We start from the raw sequence: 14,308 nt of genomic DNA on the forward strand, positions 1-14,308 counted from the left end.
GGGTATTTTAATAAATGTTAGTCATTCTTATTCCAACCCTTTCAATCAACAAAATATTTCCTAAGAAGCATTTTGTGTATATATTTTTTCTTTCCCAACCTTTGAAAGGGCAGTGAAAGCAAATGTCTCTCTTCTTGAAAATGTGAAGGAAGTAGCAAAAAGGACCAGCGTTTCTTGAGAACCTAACATATTGTTTTCCTCATTTCACAGATGCAGAAACAGACTCTGAGAGGTTAAATAGCATGACCTAGGTCACCCCTCAGTATCGGGTGAATTAACTTCTCTTTTCCCTTTCACCTAGCTCCCAGGGGAGTGTGAGAGACAACAGGTAAAACACCCTGTCTGCCCCTGAAAGATGAACTCATTATGGGCCTCCATAGCATACTTCTGGTTCCCTTTTCATGTAGTTAAAAGAATGTTGTCTTTCCATTTGTGCTGTTAATTTTATTTACCTAAAGACATATTTCAGATCCCAAATCATTGAAAATAATTTCTGCTTATGCCCGTTTTTATCTGCTTCCCTGTAACACGTTTTTCCTCTAAATCAAGACTTCTGGAAAAAACATGCATTGGGCCCAGAATAATCAAGTCTAATTTTCAGACAAGCTGAAAGCAGTATCTTAGTGTGATCAGGACTGGGAGGAGGAAAGGGATGTGGAGTGAGGTAAGAGTCTGGTTGCTGTGGTGGCATTGAGGGTGAGGGAGGGAGGTGTTCTGCTTGCTGTAAGAGGGAGTTACCTGCCCAAAAGGAAATCAAGTTTATTGTAACTTAACCAAGCACACAGCAACGTAATCCGGTTCTTCAATTTTTGATGTGGATGCTTTAAATGAGAGAGTGTCACATTTTCTTCCTTTCTTCCCAGACCACACGTTGTAGACCGGGCCCCTCTCCTTCTCAGCCCAGGCTCCCAGGGGCAAGGTTTCTTTCTCTTGCTTCTTGCTGCCAGGCAGGAAATGTTCCCAGCTATGGGATAAGCCTCCCCCATTTGGTGGTTGGGGGGGTGGGGGATGAGAAAAGGAAAAGGAAAGGAAGAAGAAACAAAGCAAGAAAAACTGCTAGAGCAGCTAGCCTGAGCCCTGAAGGATCACAGCAGGTTTCCAGTTTCCTAGAAACAGGGATCCCCCCCTCCCCGGTCCCCGATTCTACCCTCCCCCTGCCCGCCCGCCCCCCACCTCCCGCCGCGTTCTCCCGGCTCCCACCCCCCCACCCCCAGCGGGACTTGTGGGCGTGTCTTTAAGTCCTTGCTAATAGGGCTGTCCCGAGGGCGGGGCGGCTTCCCAGGGCGCCCCTGACAGCCGCCAGAGCAAGCCCCTTGGAGCTGGACGGGCCACATCGCCCCGCTGGTGACCGAGTCCCCGTGCGCTGGTCCATGCTGGTCTCCGCCTTTGTTCTCGGGCCGGAGCGGGGACATGCGCCGCTGAGGATGGAAGTGGAGGACTCGGGCGGCGTGGTGCTGACTGCCTACCATTCGTACGCTCGCTCCCAGCCACCCAGCTCAGAACCCCGCTGCGCGCCCAGGGCCACCGCCAGCCACCCTGGCAGCAGGTACCCAGAGCGACTCCAAAGGGAGCAGAGGTTTCCCGGGCTTGGGCTTTCATCTCCCAGCTGTGTTTTCTGCCAGGGCATAAGAGCACCTTCACTTGATTTTTGTTCCAACTTTTAGTGGACTGGATGAGTGGGTCTACTGCTTTGTATTGTGTCCTTGATTGCAAGTGGGAAGTGCACCGAAGTCTCCGCCGACAGTGGCTAAAGTCTGTGTTCTTGATACAACTTGAGGATAAATAGGCATATGCCTCATTTCTGCCAAATTCACTCATTTACATATTGGAGAATTAAAAAAAAATCATTGGAAATGGGACAAGCAGAAAAGAAAAGAAATTAAAATATATTATCCTAAATCCTCGAATACTATTAAAAGTTTTTTAGTAACTGCATGCCATCTGAGTTAAAACATAACTGGAAAGATGCTCTAAAAAGTAAATCTGAGTAGACTTTTTAAAAACAATTTTATTTCTAGATTTTAAAACCATTCAGCCGCATATATACATTGGTATCATTATTTTATTATTGCTAATGTTGACTTAATGCTGTAAATGCTATTATAGTTTATTTCTTTTGGGTCAAAAGAGGTTTATAACCATCTCATTATGTGTATTTTAGATTTAATATAGCATGGATCTATGTTAAATTACTCTGTATCAGTGTTCATCCGTTCGACGCAAGATCAAGGCCAATGTGACTTCCATTAACTAAACAAAAATGTTAGACTCTTAGGAAATTTCCCTGGGCAGACAATGATAAATGAGATGGTTTGCTATCTGACTCATATTTAGGGGAAGTTTTGCTTATTTCAATGTGGCTCTTTATCTACTATGGATCCACTGAGGAATGGTTTTTTTTTTTTTTTCTTCTCTTTTAACAAGTGGGAAGTTTGAGTGTTGATGTTCTTTTTTGCATCAAGTTTATTTTCGTTTATTTTTTTCATACTTTTATCTTTGGTTATGTGATAATGATTACTTCTGTCTCCTCATCTAATTGATTTGTGAGGCTTTCAACAGATTGTGATTTTATTTCAAGGAATATCCTTTTGGCTAGTATCCATGAGAAGAACAAACCACATTGGCATGAGATCTATGTTAGGCTTGGCTAACAAAGACAATATTGTTTCTTCCAAAAAGAGCAGGTTGAGTGAAATCTTATTTTTATGTAAAGACAATGAGAAAGTAACATTTTTCTTCCAGCTTTAGTAGCACATTGTTTTAAAGGCTACTTGAAGATACAAACTTGCATTTGTCTTTAGGATGTCTTTTTTAAACTTAATCCCTGACTATAATTACTCAGATTATGAGGAACTCAATAGATATAAGTGAGTTCTTGAGAAGCAGGGGTCTGGTTTGTGCATTTTTAAATGGTTTTGGTGTAGCTGTCCTGTCTCTAACTCCCAGCAGCTGTCTAGGAGTAATAGCTAGATTGTGCCATTTGGGCCTTCCGAAACTACATCCGTTTCCAAAGCAAACTGGAGGAGAAGTTCCATTAACTCAGCATGTGGTCTTGTGGAATGATAATGCATGAGAGCAAAAGAGCTGTGTGTCATAGTTAGTGTTTTATCATATGGCTGCCAATCAGATTTATGCTGCTCTTAAGTTTGCATTTTTGGTGACCACTCACCCTCTCTATAGGAACCTTTGTACCACTCAACTCTCTGATGCAGGAGATAGTTGACCCCGTCCCCTGTAACTAAATCATGAGAGAATAGCTTAATTTTTTGGTTCCCAGTAACAACAATCAAAAAGAGGTTCCTGCATTTACAAGGAGCCGGAGGACACCATCAATCATGAGTCTGATAACAGAAATAATCAGGACCGAGTTATTAACCTTTGACTCCCTAACTACTGATCAATACTTCCTTTCAAGCCAAGGAGCAAGATTGTATTGTTCTACTTATGAAGAAAGCACTCTCTCTTTCAAGAATACCCTTTCCTTTAATTGCTTACATATGTGTAACATATTTGTGGAGGAGTGACCAGTATGGCACTAGGAAGCGTGGACTATTGTATCATTGTTCTTTAGCTCTGAGTAGCAAAGGTTCAGTTCAAAGCAAACCATCTCCTTATTTTTCAAGCCTCCACTCCATCTGACTTTATGGACTTTCAGGTTTTGGGGGGCCTATTTTTTCCCACTAAAATATAATCTCTGTCTGTCTCTATCTCTCTCTTCAGTTTTCTCTTTTGTTCACTGTTGGAATCTAAAGTGCCTAGAGCAGCGTCTGGCACATTGTCATAGCTCAGTAAATGCTTGTTGAATAAATTAATGAATTCCTACTAAGGTTAAAAATGGTCAAGATAAAACAGCAGGATTTTTAACAGCAGAAGTCAATCTGTTTGTACCTACTATGTGCCAGCCACACATTAGGTATTAGGGATACAAAGATAAATAAGACAAAGCCCCTACTGTGAGAATGTGGCCCTTTACCTTTCAGACAAATAGGACTTTCTGAGAAAGCTTAGAATAAGTAGCAACATTTTGAAAGCAAGAGTCTTCAGATATCATTCTGGACTGCCAGCTTCTCATTAAAATAAATAATAATAAAAGAATAAAGGATCCAGCAAGTCAGGGCTCTGCTGCTGCCTGCCAGCACTAACTGAAGCGGTCATGGCTGCTCCATTACATGCCTCCCCTCTAACTGTTCAGCATTGATGCTGGGTGGCCACTGTGGTTTCTTTAGGGATTGACATTTTATTGTATTAAAATAAGTAGCCAGTATAAAGTGTACTTGCCAGTTGCTCAGGCTTGGGTCAGGCTCCCAGACCCCACATATCACCTACACCATTTATTACCACATCGTCTTGGGCAGCTTGTTTCAGGTGCTTAGAATAGTGTCCAATACCAATGAAACATACAGTAATTGTTAGATGTATTATTACTGTTATAACTTTTAATCACAGTTGTTGATATAAAGAGGAGAGTAAAATGTTTTTGGTATTTTGGTACCTATCCCCAAAATGTATTCATGGAGGGGAAAAAAAAAAAATTGGAGAACTAAGTATTTGTTGGGAGGAGAGAAGATAATTCCTTTTATCACAAACATTCTGTCTTTACAGTCTATTTGTAAGGTATAAAAGAGAATGAAGGATTGTAAACTTCTAGTTCTGTTAAGTGGTTGGGACTATCTTTAAAATCATGTGATTTTTTTCAAAGAGGCTGAGCTTCTAAATTCTTAATCAGAATCCAAAGTGAAAATATTGACATACACAAAATAATTTTGCTTACGGAATGAAAGATAGCTGAAGATAAAGCAAGGTGTCTTGTTTTTCAAAGATTTTCTAAGCTATAGATAAGAAGTATATATATATATAATATTTTTTCGTGCATGTATAGAATTAAAGGGCCATGAGAATTTCTGATGTTTAGTTCATTTTACCATAAACTTCCCAAGAGAGAACAAAAATAGAAGAGGAAGAGAACCAGCTCTTCCTCAAAAAACAAATAAAGAAGCTTACCAGGGTTATCCTAGGAATTCTAATTCTATAGCAAAGTTAAAACTTTTGTAAAGGGGATATTGTTTTATAATATTTTAACTATTCATAGTAATGGGAATGATTTGATTAAAGTGGAATTACTGATGATTAAAAATACTTTATTTTGTGGAAAAAACTAAATCAAACAACCCTTAGTGCCATACTTTTCCTGGATGGAAATTGAAAAGACATTTATTTCAAGGTGCCAGCTCTCCTTCAATTAAGTACTTATATAAGTCTATGTGACTTATACATTTACAGAGGTACACTAGCCATATACAGCCATATACAGAGGTATACTAACATATGGGGCAGATACTTTTTTAAAAAAGTACTTTTTCTAGAGGATTCAGAAATAGTTATGGAAATAGAATTCTTATAAGAGGATAAGATATTTATGGGTCATTTTTAATGTTACGGTTAAAACTAGAGTTTGTGTCTCTGGTTTCTTTTTACAATGGGGCCCCTACTGAGTGTAGGTGCCTCCATATGTGGAGCTGTTGGAAAACATCTGGCACATTTCCTTTGATCATGTCATTTGGCTAAACATTTGGCCAGTTGCTTTGTCCATTTTTAACCTGCTCAGTTCTTCCTGATCGCTAATCCTTAATATATCCACAAAAATTCAGAGAACTAGAATTAGAATTAGCATTAGAATTTTTCTGTTGTAGAATTGAATTTGAGATCCCACCTTGTATTTAGTTTTGCCTCCCAAACCTTCAGTCTCTGGCAGTCTGTCCTTATCTCTTATGGCGATTTTGGAGTTTTGTAGGAAGTTCTTCAGTTTGGGTTGGTGAGATGTCTTCTCATGATTAGACTGAAATTATGCATTGTGGGTAAGACTTCCACAGAATGATATTGGGCCATTCTCAAGTGCATCATATTAGTGGGTAGTGATCTATCTTGTTAATGTTGATGTTGGCTCTGATAACCTGCTTAAAATGGTGCCTGCTGGGTTTCTGTACTGGTAAACTATATTTTCCTCTATGTGATTAATAAGTGTCTTGAGGTAAAGGTTTTCTGATTATGAAATAACTCCTGTTTTCTTCTCTAACTTCCTCCACTGATTTTTTTTTTCTCAATTCTTCTACATTGATGTATTTTCCCTTCTATAATGCCCACATTCAGTATTTTCTCTTTGTTTTATCTCCTTCACCTTTAAAAAAAAATCAACCAAATATAAAAAATGGTTCAGTTTTTTCTGGTCGGAGTTCATGAAACCTATTCCCTAATTTTATGATAGTCTTCGGAGAAATTTTATGGTAGTCTTCGGAGAAAAATAGAAGGCTACTAAATTAAATTCTGTGTTAAGAGAGGATAGATGTTAAATCCCACTTTGCTTAGAGGGTATTATTGTGGCTATATTTTCTTAGAACTGTGTTTATACGCAATGGAAACATTTTTCCCTTACCAGTGTTCCTGAGATAGTACCTGAACATATGCAGATATATCATAACTAAAGTAGATATTTAACTTACCTGTAATTAAAATTTCTTCTCATTCTGTCCTTAAACCAAACTATTTCATTTCTAAAGTAATTCCTATTCTCTTTTTCTCAATCTGTGGTCTCTAGATATCAGTTCCTGTGAAGAATAAAAGCAGGGTGTTATGGAACAGAGCCAAGGAAGGCAATAAAATGTCCTCAGAAGAAAATTTTGGAAGTAAAGTTTATCCACTTAAGTGACAAATTTTGCTTTAAGCCTCTTTGGATAAAAATATAAGGTCAGGCATACCCTTAACTAGGGCCGTAACGCTCCTTAATGACTGTCATCATTTAGACAGTATGGTGTTTAAGTTTGCTTGCCTTCATGGTAAATAGCCTATCATTTAGACAGTATGGTGTTTAAGTTTGCTTGCCTTCATAGTAAATAGCCTACATTGGTATATTGTTTTATTTCTTATATAACTTAAATAATATTTATTGTTGTTATAGTCCCCTTTGTTTTCAGGCAGCCTTGAAAACCTTTAGCAGTACTTTTGTTCTTTCTAATGTTGTTTTTAACATGCTTTATAATTTACTTTTCATTAGATAATCAAGGTTGTTAGAACTGTGCAAAGAAAAGCTTATCAAAGGACTAAGTTGTATAATCTAACAAAAGATTTTGATAGCACTTATTTCAGTTTCTTTGAGCATATATTGGTTTGCTTGCCTGGATTCAGTTTCTTGCTGTGTTCTAGTTAATTGAGTTAGTGAGTTTGGATACTGTGTCATTTTTCATCACATGAAATTTCATGTGTTCATTTCTTTGTGATTACTAGAGGATGCATTTCAGAATAAACCGTAGCATATCTAAAAGCTTCAAGTTGCTCTTTTCTAAAATGGGAACTAAAAGATTGTTTAACTATATATTCATCTTAAGTATCTGGGTTTATGACACATTCTTTTAGTATCAACTGTGTTATGTCACTCTTTAATAAATTAGTATTATAGATAAAACTATCTGTTTGACAGGTATTAAGTGTCCAAGGGTGGGAGAACATACACTGTCACTTAGAGAACCAGCTGCTTTGTCTCATGTTACTCTTCAAAAGTAATTAAATCTATGCATTCCATTTCTGATCCCTTAGATTACTAGAAGATAACTGCATACAGGCATACAATATGAAGGACAGGAAACCAAAGAGAAAGTAGTATGTAGAATTTTAAAAATTATGAAGCACTTGAGACTTATTTCTACTATTTTAACAATTCGAAGTTGTGGTGCTGATTATCTTATTTATGAGAGATAAATCTTTGGATCTGTGTTAAATTTTGTGATTAGCAAGAAAGTTTACTTTTGTATATCTGTAATGTATAGAGAAAAGAATTCTTTTGAGGTTTCCTGTTCAGTATTCATTTATGAAATCTATTTAGAAAACACTGGCCTGTGCATTTGTCTTTATACAAAGGTCCATCGGTGTATTTATATTTTTAGATCTGTAGAGATATCTGACAGGTGCTTAGAAAAAAATGTTGAACATAGAAAAATAACATTATAGCTAATAATAGGACATTTGATTTCTTCTCTTGATACTTTTCCCTACCTTCATTATCATATCTAAACATTCATGCAAGTAACTAAAATTAGCACGTCTGTGTTGGAACCAAACTCTCAGTTGTGTCTGGAGATGAAGTACCAAACAAAGGAGAATAAATAGAAAAGTAAGGACTAAACTTCTTTCCTGAAAATTTCCTTGACAACAGTTTTCACCTGTCAATACATAAAGATCGTTGTCCTATGATGTCATTTCTTTTTTTTAAAGGACTATTTTTATTGACAACTTACTTAGCTTAACATACATTATCATTTAATCTTTAAAACAGTCCTGTTTCATAGGAAGAAATTAAGGCACAGAGAAGCAGCCCATGGTTACACAGTGAGGTAATGATAGAGCGAGGATTCCCATCCAACCCTTCCAGAACTGGTGCTTTTAACCTTTTGTTTAAATCTTGAAACATTATTTATTATGGATTTAGTGTTTTTCTGTCTCAGTTTGGTCATAGGTTAATTGAGAGCAGGAACAGTATTGCTATTGTATCCACCTTAGCAAACTAGCAACTTTCACATAATAGATATTACAAATACTCAGTTTTGATTTAGTCTTTTTTTTTTTTAAATCATTTTAATTCTGTTCCAATGGAGTAAGTATTCAGTGTGTTAAATATGAGTGGATATAAATAGCTTGAAAGATTTTGTCATCAGTTGAAGCAAGTACGATGTTAGGAATTTTTTTCCTTTAATTTAAAAGAATTTAAATTCTTGCCCCTCATTCAGTCTTAGGTAACAGTATTGTAAAGTATACAAATGTGCTAAGAGGTCATTCAATTTGACCAATAAAGTGAGATCTAAGCAATTAGTAACAAGAAAACTTTCTGTGGTTTTTAGCGGGGGTGCTTAGAAGCGGGGAAGGGCAATTGTTAATCCTTTAATTTGATGTTCTTAGTAACTAGCTCTTAGAATTTTTCATTTTAATTTTATTAATTGCTTTATTTAAAAGATTCCTATAGTTGAAAAGGTATTTTTTACTTCATTCCTTGCAGTGTGACTCACAACATAAAAGTTCTTTTTTCTTTTTTTCCCTTGGGGAGAGTGCCAATAATTTTTTAAATTAAATTATTCTCTTAATTTTAGTATAATTAACAGATGGTGTTATAGTAGTTTAAGGTGTAGAATATAGTGATTCAACACTTCATACATCACTGGTTCTCATCATGATAAGTGCACTCTTTAGTCCCCATCACCTAGGTCATCCATCCCTTTACCCCCTCTCCCCTCTGATAACCATTCCTCTCATTTGTCTCTCTAGTTAGGGTCTCTGTTTCTTGGTTTCTCTCTCCCTCTCTCTCTCTCTTTTTTTTTTTTTTTTGCTTTTTTTGTTTGTTTGTTTGTTTCTTAAATTCCACATATGAGTGAAATCATATGGTATTTTTCTTTTTCTGATTTATTTTGCTTAGCATTATACTCTATAGCTCCATCCATGTCATTGCAAATGGTAAGACCTCATTCTTCTTTATGGCTGAATAATATTCCATTATTATTTTGTTCATCCCATCTATCCACGAAAACTTGGGCTGCTTCCATAATTTGGCCATTGTAAATAATGCTGCTATAAACATAGGGGTGCATGTATCTCTTCAAATCAGTGTTTTTGTATTTTGGGGGTAAATACCCAGTAAGGTGATTATTAGATGGTAGGGTAGTAGTATTTTTTCAGGGGGTGCAGAGGGAGAGAAAGAATCCCAAGCAGGCTCTAGGCTCAGTTCCAAGTCTGACACAGAACTCAGTCTCATAACCCCAAGATCATGACCTGAGCTGAAATCAAGAGTTGGAGGACACTTAACCCACTGAGCCACCCAGGTGCCCTAGTAGGTGTATTTTTAACTTTTTGAGGAACTTCTGTATGCTGTTTTCCACACTGGCTGCAATAGTTTGCCTTCCCACCAGAGGTTTCCTTTTTCTCCACATCTTTGCCAATACTTGTTTCTTATATTTTTTATTTTAGCCCTTCTGACAGGTGTGAGGTGATATCTCATTGTAGTTTGATTTACATTTCCTTGATGATGAGTGATGTTGAGCATCTTTTCATGTGTCTTTTGGCCATTTGGATGTCTTCCTTGCAGAAATGTCTGTTCATATCTTCTGCCCATTTTTAAATTAGATTATTTTTTATTTCAGGTGTTGAGTTGTATAAGTTCTTTGTATATTCTGGTTGTTAGCCGTTTATCACATAAGTCATTTACAAATATCTTCTATTCAATAGGTTGCCTTTTAGTTTTGCTGATTGTTTTCTGTGCAGAGGCTTTTTATTTTGATGTAGTCCCAATAGCTTTTTGTTTGTTTGTTTGTGTTTTGTTTTGTTTTGGTTTTGCTTTTATTTCTCTTATCTCAGGAGACATATCTAGAAAAATGTTGCTATGGCCGATGTCAGAGAAATTACTGTCTGTATGGTTTCCTGTCTCACATTTAGGTCTTTAATCCATTTTGAGTTTATTTTTGTGTATGGCATAAGAAAGTGACCCAGATTCATTCTTTTGCCTGTAGCTGACTAGTTTTCCCAACACCATTTGGGGAAGAGACTCTTTTCCCATTGTATTCTGCTTTGTCAAAGATTAATTGATCATATAATTGTAGGTTTATATCTGGGTTTTCTGTTCTATTCTAGTGACCTATGTGTCTGTTTTTGTGACAGTATCATACTGTTCTGATTACTACAGTTTTTTAAAATAAAGGATGCCTCCAACTTTGCTTTTCTTTTTCAGGATTGCTTTGACTGTTTGGGGTCTTTCATGGTTCCATATAAATTGTAGGTGTTTTTGTTTAAGTTCTGTGAAAAATGCTACAATGTAAGAATGCTTAATGCAAGTTGAGGAACAACACTCCATGAGAATTAATGGATCTTCCCTATTTTGTCTTCCAATAGTCAGTCAGTTTTTTGGCTTATCCTGATTTGAAGTCAAGCTGGATACCAATCCAGGTCCTGGACCATACTTTTATAAAGATTGGTTTTGTTCTAAATCTTTCTAAAAATTTTAGATACTGTAAGATAAGTTGTGGCAATCTAGACCCCTGAGCCCTCCCTAGTCTTAATAGCCCTGATCTGTCAATGTCCTTGGAGCAATGGATAATAGTGACCAAAATTGAGCTGCAAGGATTTGTATGTGGAAAATTAAACCAGGGCCCATTGTAGTCTGGACTTGAATCAGAATGGCCTCCAGCTCTGTGCACTTGTGTTTATTTTATAAGGTATTTGTTTTGATAAACTTCAGTTCTTGGGACACTATGGAGAATGGACAGTCATTTTAGTTATATATAAACAGTGTGGTCCAGACTTCTCTCCTAACTGCTGGGTCTTTAGGAGTCTCTTCTAACAATTCTTAACCAGCCAGGGAGTTCAGAGTGTGTTACAAATAGGAATGATGCATCATGAAAGACTACTCATGGGGCGCCTGGGTGGCTTAGTGGGTTAAAGCCTGTGCCTTCTGCTCAGGTCATGATCCCAGGGTCCTGGGATAGAGCCCCGCATGGGGCTTTCTGCTCAGCGGGGAGCCTGCTTCCTCCTCTCTCTCTGCATACTTGTGATCTCTGTCTGTCAAATAAATAAATAAAATCTTAAAAAAAAAAAGACTGCTTATGAGTAAGGATTGCAAGGGGCAGTCTCTGTGGTACAACATATACGCCAAGTATAGAAGTGTCTCTCTGAGAGGCTTATAAGGAATAACCAACTTTTTGAACCAGACTCAGAATTCATTGTACTGACCCCTGGGCACCCACTCAGGCCCACAACATGGTCTGATGTGTTCTGGGAGCAGTCTGGCTGACGGCAAGGAAATCATGGCAGAGGGGGAAACTCGCTCTCTCACTGGGAGACATGAAGGATATAGAAGTATAGAAGAGGTGGCAACGATTATGAGAATGGCATTTCCTTAGCTTCCTTTCAAACATGATTACAGCTACCTCTACGTTATCTCACTAAAGTTAACGTGGAGAGTCTTAAAAACACACTTGTTGTGGCTTTTCATTGGAATCTTAAAGAAAAACATTTGCTGACCTCAATAGAGTAAGCAATTAAATGGGAAAAGAGCTGACTGTAAGTTTCCGCAGATTTTGTTTTGAAAAACAGAGGATGCCTGGCCCCTGTGATTTTTAACATACCACAACTTAACTTCTCTCCCTCCTCATTTATAAAGCTCAGTGATTACCAGGTCAACTTGGCAATTGTTTTTGTTAGGTTTAAATTGTGCTTAGTTGCAGAAAACTCAACTCTAGAAGACCCCCACCTCTTCTGGTTGCTGGAAGCATGTAATTGGAAAAAGCAGGCCATCCTCTGCCTATTTAAAGCTGTGTCATCCTTTGTGGGGCAGTGAGTCAACACCAGCTAAAACAACATGAGTCAGGCACTGCTTAGAAGAAGCTCAAATGAAGCTGATTTCTATTATGCCAATCTTAAACAAACATGAGACGTATCCAGACTCTAAAATAGTTCTTCTTGTGGGAGTTGAAAAAGATTAGCGCCAATTTTCTTTAGAGTCCATGGAGGGACTTTTTTTTATATGTCTTAAGAAGGAACTCTCTTCAGTTAACCAAATTTAACCTGGTTTATTCTCATTCTGTTTCTTCCACTCTCCATCTCCAACATGTTCATACTCATTTCAGATCATTCTTGTTGTTTTAATCTGGTTTCAGAACAATTGAATTAAAATCCATATAGTTACAACTGTAATTTTGAAACTGTTTGCTTATTCTGTTCCAGGATCCTCCAATCTTCTCATTTCTCTGGAGTTTAAAAGATTGCTTTAAGGAGGACTGTAACTGAGGTAGCGAAATAATTTAGAAGGCAAATGCCGTTGTTCAAGTAAAGATGATAAGGAATTGTGAGAATACAGAGGAAAGAGAGCGATGGATTCTTGGGGAAAACAAGCAATGGAGTTGGTATGATTTGATGATTAAAATTACTTGGGTTTCTGTTTGGGAATATTTTAATTGAAATTGAGAATTCTGGCAGATGATCAGATTGTAGATGGGGAGATAGTCTAGCAGGTGAAACTTTGAGCTAAGTGTATATATGTACAGCTGGTAGTAAGCTCTACAAACTGGCAGCTTGGGAGGGAGATCAAGCCTGAAAATTCTAAGCTATTTATTCATGGGAGACCCGCATTCAGGAGAGTTAAAACCAGGACTGTATGCAATCTGGCAGGAGAGAATAAAGTATCTGTAGAAATAGTAGTGGAACAAAGACAGTGCCAAATAGGGAAGGGCAGTGCACTGGGAGACGAAGAAGCTAGGAGCATTCTGGAAGCCAGAGCATTAGGTTCCAAATGAGCAGACAATGTATCAGGAGTAGCTAGATGACCAGTAATGTCAAGACTGAAAATCACCCCCTGGGTCTGGAGGGTGGATAACAGTGAAGATCTTGGCTGGAGTGGGATTAATGAGGGTCTAAAAGTGGAGGCCAGTTTGCTGCAGGTTGGAGAGTAAGTGTGAGGTGAGGAAATAAAGACAGCAAATAGAACCTATTATAAAAACTTAGCTTATGGGAAGGTGCAGAGAGGAAAAATGCAGACTGAAGGGGGGTGTTTATAAAAAGTTAACCAAAAAAGCTGAAGATTCAGTCAAAGTCAAGAAAGAAACCTAGATTTCTTTTTTTAATTAAAATTTAATTAATTAGCAGGTAATATATTATTGGTTTTAGAGGTAGCATTCAGTGATTTATCAGTCTTATATAATACCCAGTGTTCATTGTATCACATGCCCTCCTTGATGCGCATCACCCAGGTACCCATCTTCCTACCTCTTTCCCCTGAGGCAACCCTCAGTGTGTTTCCTGGGATTAAGAGTCTCTCACGGTTTGTCTCCCTTTCTGATTTCATCTTGTTTTATTTTTTTCCTCTCGTACTCTACTGTGATGAAGCCTAGATTTCTGAAATGCAAGACTTAAACACATTTGGTCCTACTTAAAATCCTTTGATAATAACATGTTTGCATACAGGATAAAACTTTATCCTTAGCCCCACGGCAGTATATAAGCACTGTTAGTACAAGAACGTTCCTGTTTTCTTTATTGCGGAATCCTTAACTACTTTCCCCATCAAAGGGCCTGGCTTTCAGGGGAGTTTTAACAAATGGTTGCTGAGTGCAGGGAATGAAGGCTGAAATGTGGACATGCGATTGCCCTTGGGTTGAGGAGCTACCAGGAAGTCTTCCAAAAAATGCGCATCACTTCTTTTGTGAAGTCTTCTTCCCTGGCTGTCTCCCCCTCAAACCAAGTTGGTCATGTCCATATTTGCCCCTTTTCTACCTCATCACACACT

The 14,308-nt window shown here is 37.7% G+C and overlaps 1 protein-coding gene across 2 annotated transcripts in view; it reads left to right on the top strand.

Annotated features, from left to right (window-relative positions):
- Window positions 1–14,308, top strand: part of ARHGAP28 (Rho GTPase activating protein 28) — a 238,739-nt gene that overhangs the window by 31,357 nt on the left and 193,074 nt on the right. The window contains exon 1 of one of the 2 annotated variants that reach the window (XM_082697303.1): window positions 1,248–1,546. The exons of the other annotated variant lie outside the window; for it this stretch is intronic. Within the exon in view, the coding sequence (XP_082553429.1) occupies window positions 1,371–1,546 (176 nt within the window). The 5' untranslated portion in view covers window positions 1,248–1,370. Of the gene's footprint in view, window positions 1–1,247; window positions 1,547–14,308 lie in introns of those variants that run through there. 2 annotated transcript variants of the gene reach the window in all.

The sequence above is a fragment of the Mustela nivalis genome (genome assembly GCF_964662115.1).
Source record: "Mustela nivalis genome assembly, chromosome: 14".
Taxonomy (NCBI): domain Eukaryota; kingdom Metazoa; phylum Chordata; class Mammalia; order Carnivora; family Mustelidae; genus Mustela; species Mustela nivalis.